This window comes from Nerophis ophidion, linkage group LG10 (genome assembly GCF_033978795.1).
Source record: "Nerophis ophidion isolate RoL-2023_Sa linkage group LG10, RoL_Noph_v1.0, whole genome shotgun sequence".
NCBI lineage: Eukaryota > Metazoa > Chordata > Actinopteri > Syngnathiformes > Syngnathidae > Nerophis > Nerophis ophidion.
In genome coordinates, this window is record NC_084620.1 from 54,589,046 (window position 1) to 54,610,013 (window position 20,968).

Sequence of the window (20,968 nt, forward strand, 5' to 3'; positions counted from 1 at the left end):
GCAGGGGTGCACATGAGACATTCTCTATTAGATGCAATGTTATTGGGACCACTTGTTCACACATCCTCATATGGAAGATACTTTTCCTCCTTCGTGTCTCAAGAAGGGTAAAAAATACGAAAAAACACACACACACACTCAAACAAGAGATGAGACAGAACTTACTGGGTGATCCGAATCCAGCTCCGAGCCGTAACTGAGGATCTGGTTGGCGAAGCGGTCCAGGTCCTGGATGTCGTTGGGAAACCAGGGCACTAGAGAGGACCACTTTGAGCTTAGATAGATACTTCACAGTTGCATATGACATAGTTCAACCATTGTGTGAGTCAAACTGTCCAAATTGATATTGATGAGAAAGACAAGTTTTTAGCCTTTCGGATGTTCTGGTGTCCTGGCATGTTGACACTCCACAGAACAGTCTGCTGGATTTATGTCCCTAAAAGACGGGGTGGGGGGGTTCAGTCATGAATCTCCATTTGTGCCGTGTGGTCCAAAGCCCGAGGCAATGCCCAGACAAAGGGGCTCTTCTACAAACGGCAGGCCATAAATATAGTCTCGTCCACTTGACCCTGACCGGCGGGCTGCGGCCGGGCCTGTCCAGACCACCATGACCTTGGCGTCTTCCCTCTGACCCGTGTTAGTCCGGCACCGGGACACATCATGCCATTGTTTCTGCCTGGCCTGTTAGTCCTGAGTAGCTAAACTAATGTCATTCTGGAAACAACTAATAAGGGGGGGGATCGAAGTCTGGGTGACAAGCCACCCGTCTAGTCGGCGACGCCGGCTGTCCATTAACGAGTCCGACTGGCTGATGAAGCACCGCAACATTGGTGATAAATGGAAGCCCTTTTGGAAGGTCTGGACAAGCTAGCGTCTGTCTGTGTTGTTTTGCCATCCCTACGCTTGCCTGCAGAGGGAACATTGAGCCGCTGACGGAGTTTCATTTGGATCCTTGCTAATAAATCTCCTTGCCATGGGAGTTGCGGTGTTTAAAGGGGACGTTTATGACAGTTAGCATGTTTTTAGTTTAGCTGCCTTAATTAAATCTGCCAAAGTTACAAGGGTGTCAAGCATAGGTGGGTGCTTTGAGCCCCGGAGCACCCACGGACAATAGGCCTGAAGCACCCACGGACAATGGGCCTGAAACACCAATGGACTATGCCGAAACTCCCACGGACAATAGGCCTGAAGCACCCACGGACAATGGGCCTGAAGCACCCACGGACAATGGGGCCGAAGCACCCATGGACAATGGGCCAGAAGCACCCATGGACAATGGGCCAGAAGCACCCACGGACAATGGGCCCAAAGCACCCACAGAGAATGGGCCCACCACGGACAATGCAGAGGCACCCACGGACAATGGGCCTGAAGCACCCACGGACAATGGGCCTGAAGCACCCATGGACAATGGGCCAGAAGCACCCACGGACAATGGGCCCGAAGCACCCACGGACAATGGACCCAAGCACCCATGGACAATGGGCCAGAAGCACCCACGGACAATGGGCCAGAAGCACCCACGGACAATGGGCCAGAAGCACCCACGGACAATGGGCCCACCACGGACAATGGGCCCGAAGCACCCATGGACAAGGGGCCAGAAGCACCCACGGACAATGGACCCAAGCACCCATGGACAATGGACCCAAGCACCCATGGACAATGGGCCAGAAGCACACACGGACAATGGGCCAGAAGCACACACGGACAATGGGCCAGAAGCACACACGGACAATGGGCCAGAAGCACCCACGGACAATGGGCCCACCACGGACAATGCCGAAGCCCTCACGGACAATGGGCCCACCACGGACAATGAGCCCAAAGCACCCATGGACAATGGGCCCACCACGGACAATGCCGAAGCACCCACGGGCAATGGGCCCGAAGCACCCACGTACAACGGGCCCACCACGGACAATGCCTAAGCCCTCACGGACAATGGGCCCACCACGGACAATGGGCCCAAAGCCCCCATGGACAATGGGCCCACCACGGACAATGCCGAAGCACCCACGGACAATGGGCCTGAAGCACCAATCGACAATGGGCCCGAAGCCCCCATGGACAATGGGCCCACTACGGACAATGCCAAAGCACCCATGGACAATGGGCCCGAAGCACCTACAGACAATGTGCCCGAAGCACCCACGGACAATTAGCCCGAAGCCCCCACGGACAATGGACCAGAAACAGCCACGGACAATGGGTCCGAAGCCCCCATGGACAATGGGCCCACCACGGACAATGCCGAAGCACCCACGGACAATGGGCCTGAAACACCCACGGACAATGGGCCCGAAGCACCCACGGACAATGGCCCCGAAACACCCACCGACAATGGGCCCGAAGCCCCCATGGACAATTGGCCCACTACGGACAATGGGCTCGAAGCACCCACGGACAATGGGCTCGAAGCACCCACGGACAATGGGCTCGAAGCACCCACGGACAATGGGCTCGAAGCACCCACGGACAATGGGCCCGAAGCCTCCATGGACAATGGGCCCGAAGCCTCCATGGACAATGGACCCACTACGGACAATGCCGAAGCACCCACGGACAATGGGCTCAAAGCACCCACGGACAATGGGCCCGAAGCACCCACGGACAATGCCGAAGCACCCACGTGGGATTGATGGCATCTTTCAATCGTCAATATAATTTTTGAAATAACAATATTGTTGGTAATTTATTGGCCAAATTGGTCCGTTTGACATAACAAATAAGTCGAAATTCAGTTAACCTATAATTAACAAAACCTGACCAAGATTCCATTGTGACCACTTAATGAATTAGTGACACATCCACTTAGACTTTAAACACACTGCACAACGAACGAATGAAGTGCGGACCTACCCACTGCTCCCCTCATCTCCCTAGAGGTGATCAAGGGTGATGGGTCAAATGCAGAGAATAATTTCGGCACACCTAGTGTGTGTGTGTGACAATCATTAGTAATTTAACTTTATCAGCCATACATGTCACACTGAGGGTGGCAGTATGAACAATGCCAACACTGTCATAAACATGTGCCGTATAGTGAAACCACACTAAAAAACAACGACAAAGACATTTTGGAAGACTATTTTCACCACAACTAGAGATGTCCGATAATATCGAACTGACGGTATTATCGGCCGATAAATGCTTTAAAATATAACATCTGTTTAAAAAAGTGAAATTTATGATCTAAAAAAAAAACGCTGCTGTACGGAGTGGTACACGGTGGACGTAGGAAGAAGTACAGAGCGACAATAAACCTTGAAGGCACTGCCTTTGCGTGCCGGCCCAATCACATATCTACGTCTTTCCACACACACACAAGTGAATGCAAGGCATACTTGGTCGACAGCCATACAGGTCACACTGAGGGTGGCCGTATAAACCAGTGGTCCCCAACCACCGGGCGTGGCCCGATTGGTACCGGGCCGCAGAAGAATTTTTTACTCATTTTTATAAAAGAAAAAAAAAAAATTTTTTTTTATTTTTTTATTTATTAAAACAACATAAAAAACACAATATACACTTACAATTAGTGTACCAACCACAAACCACAAACACCTTCGTTTTTCATGACAAAGAACCCCCCCCCCCCCCCCCACCCGGGCCACGGGACAAATTATTAAGCGTTGACCGGTCCGCGGATACAAAAAGGTTGGAGGCCACTGGTATAAACAACTTTAACACTGTTACAAATATGCGCCACACTGTGAACCCACACCAAACAAGAACGACAAACACATTTCGGGAGAACATCCGCACCGTACCACAACAGAACAAATACCCAGAACCCCTTGCAGCACTAACTCTTCCGGGACGCTACAATATACACCCCTATCCCCCCACCTCAACCTCGCCCACCTCAACCTCCTCATGCTCTCAAATTCCAAGCTTCTGTTTTGTTTTGAGGCATGTTAAAAAAAATAATGCACTTTGTGACTTCAATAATAAATACGGCAGTGCCATGTTGGCATTTTTTTCCATAACTTGATCAGTTTTTTGGGGGAAAACCTTGTTACGTTGTTTAATGGGCCCGAAGCACCCACGGACAATGGGTGCTTTTTTCAGCGGGGCATCACAACAAAATTAGGCCTGATAAGTGTTCATTCCACCACTGTATGTATCGCTATCGGTTGATATCGGAATCGGTAAATAATAGTTGGATAATTTCGGATATCAGCAAAAAAAAGCCATAATCGGACATCTCTAACCGCAACACAAACACTACAAAACAAATTCCCAGAATTCCTTGCAGCACCAAGTCTTCCGGGAAGCTACAATGTAAACAAACGCCATTGGTGGTTCTATACCTAACATCCACTGTAATGATACCACCTACATCAGCGTATCTAGTCGATACTACTATGATTACATCAATGTTTTTTAACATCACAAAATCTTTCTTTTTTTAAATTTATATTATGTTTATAAACTTTAAAATATGTCCATGGACACATGAGGACTTTGAATATGACCAATGAATGATCCTGTAACTACTTGGTATCGGATTGATACCCATATTTGGGGCAGTATAGCTCCATTGGTAGTGCCAGCAACTTGAAGGTTCCAGGTTCGATCCCCGCTTCTGCCATCCTAGTCACTGCCGTTGTGTCCTTGGGCAAGACATTGTACCCACCTGCTCTCAGTGCCACCCACACTGCTTTAAATGTAACTTAGATATTGGGTTTCACTATGTAAAAGTGGTCTGAGTCACTAGAGAATTGGTAGTGCCAGCAACTTGAAGGTTCCAGGTTCGATCCCCGCTTCTGCCATCCTAGTCACTGCCGTTGTGCCCTTGGGCAAAACACTTTACCCACCTGCTCTCAGTGCCACCCACACTGGTTTAAATGTAACTTAGATATTGGGTTTCACTATGTAAAAGCGGTCTGAGTCAATAGAGAATTGGTAGTGCCAGCAACTTGAAGGTTCCAGGTTCGATCCCCGCTTCTGCCATCCTAGTCACTGCTGTTGTGTCCTTGGGCTAGACACTTTACCCACCTGCTCTCAGTGCCACCCACACTGGTTTAAATCTAACTTAGATATTGGGTTTCACTATGTAAAAGCGGTCTGAGTCAATAGAGAATTGGTAGTGCCAGCAACTTGAAGGTTCCAGGTTCGATCCCCGCTTCTGCCATCCTAGTCACTGCCGTTGTGTCCTTGGGCAAGAGACTTTACCCACCTGCTCCCGGTGCCACCCACACTGGTTTAAATGTAACTTAGATATTGGGTTTCACTATTTAAAAACGCTCTGAGTCACTAGAGAATAAGCGCTATATAAATATAATTCACCGATGTCATGTGTTTGAATTGTCATACAACGTGATTAGTCTTGATAATTGTATTTGAGTATCTCTTAAAAGTTTTAGTCCTCGGGCTAATGCAAATGTTTCCGTCGAGCATTTCGCGGCGTTGTGCTCGCTCACCGGTGTCCTTCTGCTTGTTGCGGGACAGCTCGTGCACGTGGCCGCTGATCTGCGTCCGCAGGCAGTCGATGACCTCGTCCAGGGCCTGGGAGTAGGCGGGGTCCACGCTGATGAAGAACTCGTACTGCTCCTTGCTGATGCGGGAGGGACGCGACTCGATGTGCACCAGATTGATGCCCTTGTCCTGCGAACACACACCAGGTGATTGAATGAAGAAGTGAGTGTGTCGTACAAACCCCGTTTCCATATGAGTTGGGAAATTCTGTTAGATGTAAATATAAACAGAATACAATGATTTGCAAATCCTTTTCAACCCATATTCAGTTGAATATGCTACAAAGACAACATATTTGATGTTCAAACTCATAAACTCTATTTTTTTGGCAAATAATAATTAACTTATAATTTCATGGCTGCAACATGTGCCAAAGTAGTTGGGAAAGGGCATGTTCACTACTGTGTTACATCACCTTTTCTTTTAACAACACTCAATTAACGTTTGGGAACTGAGGAAACAAATTGTTGAAGCTTTGAAAGTGGAATTCTTTCCCATTCTTGTTTTATGTAGAGCTTCAGTCGTTCAACAGTCCGGGCTCTCCGCTGTCATATTTTACGCTTCACACATTTTCCATGGGAGACAGGTCTGGACTGCAGGCGGGCAAGGAAAGTACCCGCACTCTTTTTTTTTTTTTACGAAGCCACGCTGTTGTAACATGTGCTGAATGTGGCTTGGCATTGTCTTGCTGAAATAAGCAGGGGCGTCCATGAGTGGCAGCATATGTTGTTCCAAAACCTGTATGTACATTTCAGCGTTAATAGGCCTTCACAAATGTGTAAGTTACCCATGCCTTGGGCACTAATGCACCCCCATGCCATCACACATGCTGGCTTTTTAACTTTGCGTCGATAACAGTCTGGATGGTTCGCTTCGCCTTTGGTCCGGATGACACAATGTCGAATATTTCCAGAAACAATTTCAAATGTGGACTTGTCAGACCATGGAACATTTTTCCACTTTGCATCAGTCCATACTAGATGATCTCGGGCCCAGAGAAGCCGGCGGTGTTTCTGGATGTTGTTGATAAATTGCTTTGGCTTTGCATAGTAGAGCTTTAACTTGCACTTACAGATGTAGCAACAAACTGTATTTAGTGACAGTGGTTTTCTGAAGTGTTCCTGAGCCCATGTGGTGATATCCTCTGGAGATTGATGTCTGTTTTTGATACATTGCCGTCCGAGGGATCGAAGGTCACGGTCATTCAATGTTGGTTTCCGGCCATGCCGCTTACGTAGAGTGATTTCTCCAGATTCTCTGAACCTTTTGATGATATTATGGAGCGTAGATGTTGAAATCCCTAAATTTCTTGCAATCGCACGTCGTTCTTAAACTGTTTGACTATTTGCTCACGCAGTTGTGGACAAAGGAGTGTACCTCGCCACATCCTTTCTTGTGAAAGACCGAGCATTTTTTTGGGAAGCTGTTTTTATACCCAATCATGGCACCCACCTGTTCCCAATTAGCCTGCACACCTGTGGGATGTTCCAAATAAGTGTTTGATGAGCATTCCTAAACTATATCAGTATGTATTGCCACCTTTCCCAACTTCTTTGTCACATGTTGCTGGCATTAAATTGTAAAGTTAATGATTATTTGCAAAAAAAAAAAAATGTATGAGTTAGAACATCAAATATGTTGTCTTTGTAGCATATTCAACTGAAAATGTGTTGAAATGTATTTGCAAATCATTGTATTCTGTTTATATTTACATCCAACACAATTTCCCAACTCATATGGAAACAGGGTTTGTATATAGGTATAGGGTTGTATGGTATACCGGTACTAGTGTAGTATCGCGGTACTATGCTAGTACCGGTATACCGTACAAGCCTATACTGTTCTTTATCATGACAAATAATAATACTAATAATAATAGATTTTATTTGTAAAAAGCACTTTACGTTGAGCAAATAACCTCAAAGTGCCACAGTGTAAAAAATAGTTATAATAAAAAAAAAAAAAAAATAAAACTAGAAACAGCCCAAAGGCTACAACCAGCATGCATGTCTATAAAAAGGCTATTTTAAAAAGATGGGTTTTTAACACTTTTTTAAAAGCATCCACAGTCTGAGGTGCCCTCAGGTGGTCAGGGAGAGCGTTCCACAGACTGGGAGCAGCGGAGCAGAAAACCCGGTCTCCCATTGTTCGAAACTTTGTTCGTGGAGGTTGGAGGAGGTTAGCCTGTATGGAGCGGAGGTGTCGTGTGGAGGATTTGGGGGTGAGCAGTTCTATACTACTTTCTGGACTTCTCCCGGCCTCACCGCTGGCAGTTTACGGTCACACATTTCCCCGCATGTGTTGCGCTCAAAGAAGAGATTTATGTGGCGATCAAGCCGTGACACGACGCAAATACCAAGAGATCCATACGGTGCAGCTTCTCACGGCATGCGGCCCCCTTTTAAGGACCCCGCCAGCGTTTGAGGGCTTTTATTTTATACGAGACTTTTGAGATGTTTACGGACCTGCTGGACGACGTCGTAAAGTTGTATACGCTAGGAAAAATGTGCAGGGAGAGGGTGTGTGCGATCTTCTCCGTCGGGATAGGCTTATGGGAGTCAGGGGGAGGGGGCGTCAGTTTGTTGCCGCATCTGGTTCGGATTGTGTTGATGGCGTCTTCTTGAATCCCTTAGAAAGTTGCTGAAAGAATGTGCTGGTGTGGCATCAGCAGAAGCGAATGGCTCGCCCCTTTTGCAACGTGTCCTCTCCTACATGAACGACCGGCGACTTGGTTGACCGTTCAGTTCCGTTTCGGTTTACGTGGAGCATGCATATAGGGCATGGGTGTCAAACTCTGGCCCATGTCATTTCATTTGGCCCTAGAGGCAATATCAAATTAACATTAAAGCTGCAAGCAGCGTTGGTCGGGTCCGCCTTTGGCTGCTGCCCCCGAGACCCACGGCCGGATAAGCGTTAGAAGACGCCTTGGAGCCACTATTTTGAGAATCTAATGCATTGTGAAAGTAATGCAGTTGTTGTATTGAAGTGAAAATATCAAACTTCCTGTTGATTTTTGCTAAAGTATGTTAATTATTAAAATATAGGTCTAAGTGAGACCTACAAAGAGGCAAAAATGACATTTTTTAGGAGACTTTGCACAGGGGTTCTTTGAAAGCGCGTAAAATCAAAACCTGAGAACTTATCAAAACTCTGTTCTACACTTTTTATCAGAAGGGTTCAATCTCTCTCCTGTGCGAGTTTGAAGCCAAAACAACAAACACACTCAGAAGAGATAATGTTTGAAGAAAGGTGACCGGTTTTTACAAACCTTTTGTTTTGAAGGGGGGGATTGCAAACTTCCTGTTGATTTTTGTTGGGGGTTGTCAATCTATGAAATGTAGGTCTAAGCGAGACCTACATAGATGTTTTTGTTTCATGTCTCTCTGACATTCTTACCGGAAGTTACAAGCAATTGTGTCTGTGTTTTCTTCCTAGGAGCAGTTTTTTCAGTGTTTTATTCAAAAATAGCGGTAGAGCGCAATTTTGAGTTTTGGGGTTTGGTTCTTTCATTAGATCGCAATATTCGCCAGTCCTTATGTGTGCGCCAAGTTTGGTGACTTTTGAAGCATTTTAAAGGGGTCAAATTACAGCGCAAAGAGGCAAAAATTGCATTTTTTGCGAAAATTTTATTTTGAAGGGGTTTTTGCCAACTTCCTGTAGATTTTTGCTGAAAGAAGTGAGTGAATGAAAATTGGGTCTAAGTCATACCATAGCCAATTTATCCAATTTCTTTGTTCTTTGAAACAGAACATCCATCCATTTCCTACCGCTTATTCCCTTTCGGGTGGCGGGGGTCGCTGGCGCCTATCTCAGCTACAATCGGGCGGAATGTGGTGTACACCCTGGACAAGCCGCCACCTCATCGCAGGGCCAACACAGATACAGTTGTGATCAAGATGACGTTCAAAGGACTCTGGCTTATTAGTGATTCCCAAAGCCCAAAAAAAGTCTGCGGGCTATAGAGCTTTTTCATTTCGGGCTCCAGTACTCTGGAATGCCCTCCCGGTAAAAGTTCGAGATGCCACCTCAGTAGAAGCATTTAAGTCTCACCTTAAAACTCATTTGTATGCTCTAGCCTTTAAATAGACTCCCTTTTTAGACCAGTTGATCTGCCGTTTCTTTTCTTTTTCTCCTATGTCCCACTCTCCCTTGTGGAGGGGGTCCGGTCCGATCCGGTGGCCATGTACTGCTTGCCTGCGTATCGGCTGGGGACATCTCTGCGCTGCTGATCTGCCTCCGCTTGGGATGGTTTCCTGCTGGCTCCGCTGTGAACGGGACTCTCGCTGCTGTGTTGGATCCGCTTTGGACTGGACTCTCGCGACTGTGTTGGATCCATTATGGATTGAACTTTCACAGTATCATGTTAGACCCGCTCGACATCCATTGCTTTCCTCCTCTCCAAGGTTCTCATAGTCATCATTGTCACCGACGTCCCACTGGGTGTGAGTTTTCCTTGCCCTTATGTGGGCCTACCGAGGATGTCGTAGTGGTTTGTGCAGCCCTTTGAGACACTAGTGATTTAGGGCAATATAAGTAAACATTGATTGATTGATTGATTGATTCAACCCCGACACAAGTTGGACATTTATTCCGTATTTTGTTTATAGTCATATCAAATAAAGATCCGTCAAATAGACAAATGCAACTTAAATTGTAACACTGTGTTTTACAAAATACCAAAAAAGGACATTTTTCTTAATATCTCACTGACAAAATGATTCAACCCCCTAGTTCCATGCATCTTCAGTACTTAGTAGAACAGCCTTTGGCAGTAATGACATCCTTCAAAGGTGATACACAAGCTTCTTGCGAGCATCTACAGGTATTTTAGCCCATTCCTCTTGGGCAAAGGCCTCCAGTTCATTCATATTCTTGGGCTTGCGTGCTGCAACTGCCTTTTTCAACTCCCACCACAGCTTTTCTATAGGATTTAGGTCTGGCGACTGTGAAGGCCACTCCAGAGTCTTCCAGCCCTTCTTCTGCAACCACTCTGATGTTGATTTGGAGGTATGCTTGGGATCCTTGTCCTGTTGGAAGGTCCAACGTCTCCCAAGCCTCAGCTTCGTCACTGACTTCGTGACATTTGCAGCTGATATATCCTGCTAGGAAATAGAATTCATAGTGCCTTGAACGCGCTGGAGATTCCCGAAACAGCCCCAGAGCATGATTGACCCCCCACCATGCTTAACAGTAGTCTTTGTAAGCTTAATTTTTTCTCCTCCAGACATAACGTTGATTCATAAGCCCAAAGAATTCCAGTTTTGTCTCATCACTCCATAGAACAGTTTCCCAATACCTTTGGGGTTTGCTTAGATGATTTTTGGTGTACTGCAGTCTATTTTCTTGTGCCTGGTAGTCAGAAGTGGGGTGCGCCTGGGAGTTCTGGCATGGAGGCCTTCATCTCTTATTGTCTGGGACGAAACCTGCGTTCCCCCCTCTGCAATGTCCTGTTGTAGTTCCTCAGCTGTTACCCGGGGGTTTTCCACCACTGTACGCACACAGCATCCTCGTTCTACCACGCCCAGGTCGTGTTTCCACTGTGCCTTTAGCTTTAAACTTGCGAATTATGCTCCCAACCGTGTCTCTTGGAATGTGTAATGTCTTTGCTATTTTCTTATATCCATATCCTTTCTTATGAAGAGAAATGACCTCCTCTCTTGACTTCTTTGACCACTCCCTGGACTTCACCATGTTGCAAATACACCATTCGCCATCAACAAGAAGCTGAGCGTCACAGTCTTTTTCAATCGGTTCAATTGTCGCTCGTTATGGTTCTAATCACATCTACAGGTGTTTTCAACACCTGATTGAAAAGATCCTTATTCAAATTCTGTTCTTAAGACTTATGATCTTCAAGGGGTTGAATAATTTTGTCAATGAGATATTAAGAAAAATGGCCTTTTTTGGTATTTTGTAAAATACCGTGTTACAATTTAAGTTGCATTTGTCTATTTGACACATCTTTATTTGATTTGACTATAAACAAAATACGGAATAAATGTCCAACTTGCTAAAACACCAACATTGTGTGGGGGTTGAATAATTTAGATCTCAACTGTAGACAGACAACATTCACACACTAGAGACCATTTAGTGTTACCAATCAACCTATCCCCAGGTGCAAAGACCGGGTCTCAGCTCTGTTATTTTCCGTTTTTTTTCGACTATTTTTTGGAACTTTGGAGACATCATGCCTCGTCGGTGTGTTGTAACAACACTAACAGGGAGGGATTCAAGTTGCACCACTGGCCCGAAGATGCGAAAGTGGCAAGAAATCTGCCGCCAGACCCCCATTGAATGTGCCGGAGTGTCTGCACATTTTACCGGCGATGACAGACATGGCACAGAGATGTATGGATAACCTGCAGATGCATTTGCAACAATAAAGTCAACAAAATCACAAAGGTGAGTTTTGTTGATGTTGTTGACTTATGTGCTAATCAGACATATTTGGTCACGGCGTGACTGCCAGCTAATCAATGCTAACATGCTACACTAATCGATGCTAACATGCTATTTACCGGCAGTTCTAAAGCAGACATGGCACAGAGATATATGGATAACCTACAGATGCATTTGCGACTATATCATGTTTCCTTCCACCCACATTTAATGCGAAACAAACACTTACCAATCGACAGATTTAAGTTACTCCAGTGTCACGAGATGGGAAAGTCCTGATCGTTTGGTCCGCACTTTTTACCGGCGATGCTAATGCAGCTATTCGGCCATGCTATGTCTATGAATTTCTTCTTCAATACTTTCATACTCCAACCATCCGTTTCATTACATGCGTAATCTGTTGAATCGCTTAAGCCGCTGAAATCCGAGTCTGAATCCGAGCTATTGTCGCTATAACTTGCTGTGGTATTCGCCATTGTTTGTTTGTATTGGCAGCACTGTATGACGTCACAGAGACCGAAAAAAAGGCACTTTAAAGCTTTTTTTAGGGATATTCCGGGACCGGTAAAATTTTGAAAAAAACTTTAAAAAATACAACTGATTTTTATTGTTTTTAACCCTTTTGAAATTGTGATAATGTTCCCCTTTAAAGGCACTGCCTTTGGCGTTCTCTACAACCTGTCGCCACATCCGCTTTTCCTCCATACAAACAGCGTGCCGGCCCAGTCACATAATATATGAGGCTTATACACACACACACAAGTGAATGCAAGGCATACTTGGTCAACAGCCATACAGGTCACACTGAGGGTGGCCGTATAAACAACTTCAACACTGTTACAAATATACGCCACACTGTGAACCCACACCAAACAAGAATTACACATTTTGGGAGAACATCCACACTGTAACACAACATAAACACAACAGAACAAATACCCACAACCCCTTGCAACACTAACTCTTCCCGGACGCTGCAACATACACCCCCCGCTATCACCAAACCCCGTTCACCTCGCCGAAAAGAGGCATTCCATTTTTATTTAAATTTTATTTGATATGCCATTGATATTTTTTACTTAGGGTCCGCCAGGCCCTACGGAAACTTTAAGGTTGTATTATTATTATTCTTTATTATTCCGCACCTTCACACCCTAATTTGACCCCCTTAACATGCTTCAAAACTCACCAAATTTGACACACACATCGGTACGGTGGACCTTCCCAACATATTAAGCAACCAAACCCCAAAAATTAAAATTGCGCGCTAGCGCCCCCTAGGTAGACAAAAAAACAGACTGCTTGTAACTTCCGTTAGCAAAGTCGTAGAGACATTAAACACAAACCTCTAAGTAGAACTAACCTAGACCTACATTTCCTAATTGTACATCCTCAGGCAAAAATCAACAGGAAGTTGGCAAAAAACCCTTCAAAAATTTTTGGGGCGCAAAAGATGCTATTTTTGCCTCTTTGAGTTTTAACTTGACCCCCTTAAAATGCTTCAAAGTGCAAGTTAAAGCTCTACTATGCAAAGTGAAAGTCATTTATCAACATCATCCAGAAACGCCGATCTGTAATTTGACCCCCTTAACATGCTTCAAAACTCACCAAATTTTACACACACATCAGGACTGGCAAAAATTGCCATCTAATAAAAAACCAAACCCCACAAGTCAAAATTGCGCTCTAGCGCCTCTTAGGAAAAAAAAAACAGACAAAACAGCTTGTAACTTCTGTTAGGAATGTCGTAGAGACATGAAACAAAAACCTATATGTAGCTCTGACTTAAACCAGGGATTGGATCATGGGGGCATCAGCTTTAATTATTATTATTATTTGAAACTTATATAACTATAAAGTTATATAAACCTTGCTTGTTCAAGATTCAATGCAAAACTGGTTTGGGTCCCTATTAAAAGATTAATTTGTTCAACCTCGGCCCGCCGCTTTGTTCGGTTTAAAATTTTGGCCCACTCTGTATTTGAGTTTGACACCCCTGCACTAACCCCTCTTCCACCGCGTCAATATTTTTATTTTATTTATTATTTGACTTTTCAGTTATTTAATCTTAACTCCATTTTTATGGGACTTAAATGACTCTAAATAATCAGACTTTTTCAGCAAAACAGCGCTACAAAACTCAGTACTGCATAATGATCTGCTTATTTATTTGCCAACAAGACTGCGCATGTCCGACTTATTGATTAATACTCTGTGCGTACGTGACTTTGGGCTAAAATAAACACTGATTGGCATCAATTCTCTTATTTAGCAACAAAAACGTCATCATCAAGGTTACACTTTGCTCCTCACGTGCAAAAAAAAAAAAAAAGAGGCCCAAAAGGAGGCAGGGAGAAAGAAACAGAGGCCATATTATGCATGAGCAACTTATCTTAAAAATTGGTACCGGCTGTTGTGTATTTGGGATCTGCATTAGTCCCGGAAATGTGAAATCAAACTGTGGAGGCATTGCAGGGATATTTATAAAACAATCTTGTCTTTCTTCACACTTCCGGGAAACGAGCCGTTTGGAATTTGCCCCACTGGTGACGTTTCCGTCACTGGTGATGTCAGCGGATTATGGCAGCGAGTTACCCAAAGTACCTTATGAAAGTCCTCCATTGTCGCCAATATCTTCCCTCTTTTTTTGCGGTCCAGACTGTCTGGAACATACACAAGCATCCTCCGCTGTTTTTACAAGCCCTGTTTCCAAATTGTGTTAGATGTAAATATAATTAGATCACCATAGTAACTAATGAGATGACCAAAGTAAGTCAATAGATGACCATTAGAGATGCGCGGATAGGCAATTATATCATCCACATCCGCATCACCATAGTCGTTATCCACCCGCCCGCCAACCGCCCGTTGAAATACATCAGAGGTTGTCCGCCTTTACCACTCACAGAGCTATTTAAACCTGTTTCACAGAGTAATGAAGACAATTGGAGCCGCTAACATTCCCGCGACTATCCAATAGCGTTCATCCTGATGACAAGAATATGGGCGTGCTGTGAAGCCATTGACTTAGACACCTTCAACAACATGTACGAACCGATTGTTGGTCCGGTAGCATGTTGTGTGCAGCTTAAGCAATTACACATTCAAGATTGAAAGGCATACTGGGTGATACAGATTACACTGATCGTTGTGATATAAACAACTTTAACTCTTACTAATATGCGCCACGCTGTGAAGCCACACCCAACAAGATTGACAAGCACATTTCGGGAGAACATCCTCACAGTAACACGACATAAACGCAACACAACAAATACCCATTATCCCTTGTATCCGTGACACTTTCTGAATATATTTTACACCCCCACGCCCCCTACCCCGACTATTTTATACACCCCGCTAGGGGTGGGGTTGCTGCTAGCGGGGTGTATAAAATAGTCAGGAAGCGTCATGAATACAAAGGATAATGGGTATTTGTTGTGTTGTGTTTATGTTGTGTTACTGTGAGGATGTTCTCCCAAAATGTGTTTGTCATTCTTAATTGGTGTGGCTTCACAGCGTGGCGCATATTACTAAGACTGTTAAAATTGTTTATATCACAACCTTTAGTGTACTCCGTGTCACCCAGTATGCCTTGCAGACGTGTGCGTGTCGCCGCGGAAACCACACACAACATGATGCTGGACTGACAAGTAGATCGTACATGTTGTAGTAGGCGACAAAGCCAATGGCTTCAGAGCACGCACTAATGCTTATTATCTGGGTGACTACCAGCAGTCATTCAGGAGAATGATAGCGTCTCTTATTATCTTCTTCGCTTTATGACACGGGTCTTAAATGACACTTTGAACGGCAAAGGATACCGATCCCAGAACCATGCATATCAAATATTTCCGGAAGGTTCAACCGCCACCCGCCCGGATCTAATTAAAATCTATTTTTTCGTCATGTCAGCCGCCCGACCCGCGGTTTATCCGCGGACTCCGCGGATGAGACCGAAAACCGCGCATCTCTAATGACCATAGTAACTAATGAGATGTTCATAGTAACTAATGAGATTACCATAGTAACTAATTAGATTACCATAGTAACTAATTAGATCAGTGGCCCCCAACCTTTTTGTAGCTGCGGGCCGGTCAACGCTTGAAACCAGCGGGGGTTTCAAGCGAAATACAATCACGTGTGTTTATGGACTCTATCTCTGCAGACTGTATTGATCCATATTGATTTATAATGTATATATTGTGTTTTTTATGTTGATTTAATAATACAAAAAAATAAAATAATATATATATTTTTTTTTATTTCTTGTGCGGCCCGGTACCAATCGGTACCAGGCCACAGCCCAGTGGTTGGGGACCACTGAATTAGATGACCATAGTAACTAATTAGATTACCATAGTAACTCAATAGATTACTATAGTAACTAACTGGATTATTATAGTAACTCAATTGATTACAGTAGTAACTAATGAGATTACCATAGTAACTAATGAGATTACCATAGTAGCTCAATAGATTACCATAGTAACTAATTAGATAACCATAATAACTACCGTATTTTTCGGACTATAAATCGCAGTTTTTTTCATAGTTTGGCCGGGGGTGCGACTTATACTCAGGAGAGACTTATGTGTGAAATTATTAACACATTACCGTAAAATATCCAATAATAATATTTATCTCATTCAGGTAAGAGACTAGACGTATAAGATTTCATGGGATTTATGGATTAGGAGTGAGGGATTGTTTGGTATGTTCTATATGTTATAGTTATTTGAATGACTCTTACCATAATATGTTAGGTTAACATAGCAGTTGGTTATTTATGCCTCATATAACGTTGTTCACTATTCTTTATTTATCTTATATTGCCTTTCAAATGTCTATTCTTGGTGTTGGATTTTATCAAATAAATTCCCCCGAAAAATGCGACTTATACTTCAGTGCGACTTATGTATGTTTTTTCCCTTCTTTATTATGCATTTTTGGCAGGTGCGACTTACACTCCGAAAAATACGGTAATTAGACGACCATAGTAACTAACGATATTACCATAGTAAAGGGGTAGGGAACCTATGGCTCTAGAGCCAGATGTGGCTCTTTTGCTGACTGCATCTGGCTCTCAGATAAATCTTAGCTGGCATTGCTTAACACGATAAGTCAGTGTTTTTCAACCTTTTTTGAGCCAAAACACATTTTTTTCATTGAAAAAATTCTGAGGTGCACCACCAGCAGAAAACATAAAAAAATTAAACTCAGTAAAGACAAAAAAAAAATTGTTCTCACAATAGCTCTTGTCTCTATGTAGGTGTACTGTCAAGCCGTAACTTATTTGGAGTTCTTTTGGTGTTTTCCTGTGTGACTTGCACTCCTATTTTGGTGGCTTTATTTCTTTTGTTGGTATTTTCCTGTAGCAGTTTCATGTCTTCCTTGAATGCTATTCATCGCATGTGCTTTGTTTTTACAATCAAGACTATTTAAGTTGTGCGGACGCACTCCTTATTTGTGTGGACATTGTTGATTGTCATGCCATGTACGGATGTACTTTGTGGACGCCATCTACTCCGCACACTGTAAGTCTTTGCTGTTGTCCAGCATTCTGTTTTTTTTACTTTTAGTTTTGTTTTGCTTCAATGCCTTTTCTTAGCGGCACTCGCCTTTTGTTTTTTTTTAGTTTAAGTGTTAGATATGCTTTTACCTACCTGCTGCCTCCTGCATTTTGTGATCACGACAGACCATGTTCCCGACATCTACAAAAGCAATTAGCTACCTGCTGCCACCTACTGATATGGAAGAGTATTACACGCTTACTCTGCCGAGCTCTAACAGACACTCAATAACAGCACATTTTTTAATTATAGCTACAGGTTTGCAAAAAATATTATCAGCCCAATTAGGTGAAATTACATAATCTCTCCCACGACACACCAGGTTGGTTGAAAAGCACAGCGATAAGTAATGATTAATTCCGCAGGTAATCACAGTGTTAAAAATAACGTTCAAAATGTAAAACATTCTCATGCATTTTAATCCATCCATCCGTTTTCTACCGTTCCTGTTCAAGAAGTCGCATTAACGGTAAGAACTATTTTATTCATTAGCTTCAGAATAACAATGTTATCCAAAAGAAGAAGAATACTTACTATATTCTTAAAATGTTGGTCTTACTTAAAAATGCACACGTTTATTTTTATTCAGTGTTAAAAATTATTATATGGCTCTCTCGGAAATACATTTTATAATATTTTGCTTTCATGGCTCTCTCAGCCAAAAAGGTTCCCGACCCCTGCCTTAGTAACTAGTATATCATGCAAAAGCGCAGATTCCAACCATCACGGTAATTAGACAACATGACTGTACGTCATATTGGCAGCTACACTTTCCATCTTAAAGATCTAAACAAAATATTTGGGAATGTCCGGCGGACCATAATGAAAAGCTCAACGTGCCGCATGTGGGCCCCAGGCCTTAATTTGCTCAGCTCTGTTGTAGAGAATGTCCGAAAGCGGCTTGGAGACGGTCTGTAAAACACTCCATGCAACATTTTGACCCTAAAAAAAACCCAATACATGTTTTAAATGTAGAACAAATGATCATAATAGGTTTAAAATGAGAAGGAAACAAAATTCTGCATTAAACATGAGGATCCTCTTTCAACCTATGAGACCAGACTCTCCCAATCCTCCCCCTCGATCCTCCCCTCTGCAGCTATTGTGTAAACCTGCACCTACAGTCCAACCCAACAAGGCATCAACAAAACCCGTTTCCATATGAGTTGGGAAATTGTGTTAGATGTAAATATAAACAAAATACGATGATTTGCAAATCCTTTTCAACCCATATTCAGTTGAATATGCTACAAAGACAACATATTTGATGTTCAAACTCATAAACTTTAAACTTAGAATTTCATGGCTGCAACACGTGCCAAAGTAGTTGGGAAAGGGCATGTTCACCACTGTGTTACATCACCTTTTCGTTTAACAACACTCAATAAACGTTTGGGAACTGAGGAAACTAATTGTTGAAGCTTTGAAAGTGGAATTCTTTCCCATTCTTGTTTTATGTAGAGCTTCAGTCGTTCAACAGTCCGGGGTCTCCGCTGTCGTATTTTACGCTTCATAATGCGCCACACATTTACCATGGGAGACAAGTCTGGACTGCAGGCGGGCCAGGAAAGTACCCGCACTCTTTTTTTTTTTTACGAAGCCACGCTGTTGTAACACGTACTGAATGTGGCTTGACATTGTCTTGCTGAAATAAGCAGGGGGGTCCATGAAAAAAACGGCGCTTGGATGGCAGCATGTGTTGTTCCAAAACCTGTATGTACCTTTCAGCATTAATGGTGCCTTCACAGATGTGTAAGTTACCCATGCCTTGGGCACTAATGCACCCCCATACCATCACACATGCTGGCTTTTGAACTTTGCGTCGATAACCGTCTGGATGGTTCGCTTCCCCTTTGGTCCGGATGACACGATGTCGAATATTTCCAAAAATTATTTGAAATGTGGACTCGTTAGACCACAGAACACTTTTCCACTTTGCATCAGTCCATCTTAGATGATCTCGGGCCCAGAGAAGCCGGCGGTGTTTCTGGATGTTGTTGATAAATGGCTTTGGCTTTGCATAGTAGAGCTTTAACTTGCACTTACAGATGTAGCGACCAACTTTATTTAGCGACAGTGGTTTTCTGAAGTGTTCCTGAGCCCATGTGGTGATATCCTTTACAGATTGATGTCGGTTTTTGATACAGTGCCGGTCACGGTCATTCAATGTTAGTTTCCGGCCATGCCGCTTACGTGGAGTGATTTCTCCAGATTTTCTGAACCTTTTGATGATAGCGTAGATGTTGAAATCCCTAAATTTCTTGCAATTGCACTTTGAGAAACGTTGTTCTTAAACTGTTTGACTATTTGCTCACGCAGTTGTGGACAAAGGGGTGTACCTCGCCCCATCCTTTCTTGTGAAAGACTGAGCATTTTTTTGGGAAGCTGTTTTTATACCCAATCATGGCACCCGCCTGTTCCCAATTAGCCTCCACACCTGTGGGATGTTCCAAATAAGTGTTTGATGAGCATTCCTCAACTTTATCAGTCTTTATTGCCACCTTTCTCAACTTCTTTGTCACGTGTTGCAGACATCAAAGTTTAAAGTTAATGATTATTTGCGAAAAATAAATAGAGTTTATGAGTTTGAACATCCAATATGTTGTCTTTGTAGCATATTCAACTGAATATGGGTCGAGAATTTGATTTGTATTCTGTTTATATTTACATCTAACACAATTTCCCAACTCATATGGAAACGGGGTTCTTACTTCACTGGATCCACATTGAACCCGCATGTGACTTCGGAGGCAGTGCATGTGACTGGCATGGTGTCCGCCATGTGACGCCGCACGACCTCGACCTGGAACCTCGCTCAGGGGCGATGGGTAGAGCTCGGGCGGGTACAGAAATGGCTTTGAGGATTTGGAGCTGGCTTTACTAAGCTGGGTGTGGGAATTTTGCCTTTCAAACAGCAGAATGCATGAGTTTTTTCCAAGGGAAATAATGCAATCCTCGAAATGTAAAACACAGAAATATTGTCTTATTGAAATAGTGATGGCCATCATTAAATATCCACAGGCTCTTCAACGCTGTTAATATAATAAAATGAAAAAAAAGAGCAGGCGGTACTGCATCAAAAACCAACATCAGTGTGCAGAGGATATCGCCACATGGGCTACGTAGCAAAAGAGGCTGCGCTCAGGGCCCAGTGAAGCCGGCGGCGGTTCTGGGTGTTGTTGATAAATGGCTTTGGCTTTGCTTAGTAGAGTTTTAACTTGCACTTACAGATGTAGCGACAAACTGTAGAAAGATAGATTGATAGTACTTTATTGATTCCTTCAGGAGAGTTCCTTCAGGAAAATTAAAGTTCCAGCAGCAGTGTGCAGAGTTGAGATCGATTTAAAAAAAAGTAAAAAGTAAATAATGTGGGTTTAAATGGAAACAAAATAGAGAAATATTACAATAAGAATAAAAAATAAAAAGTAACAATAATATAACAGTAAAATAATAATTTAACAAGAGAAAGTAGGCAGTAGTGACCATGTTATGAAAATGTATTGCAATGT

General features: G+C 43.4%; 1 protein-coding gene across 1 annotated transcript in view; it reads right to left on the bottom strand.

Annotated features, from left to right (window-relative positions):
* The window catches only part of pah (phenylalanine hydroxylase), a 49,041-nt gene that overhangs the window by 10,350 nt on the left and 17,723 nt on the right, over positions 1-20,968 (bottom strand). The window contains exons 3-4 of the mRNA XM_061914136.1: positions 5,430-5,613; positions 166-254 (exon numbers count right to left, since the gene is read on the bottom strand). Of these exons, the coding sequence (XP_061770120.1) occupies positions 166-254; positions 5,430-5,613 (273 nt within the window). The remainder of the gene's footprint in view (positions 1-165; positions 255-5,429; positions 5,614-20,968) is intronic.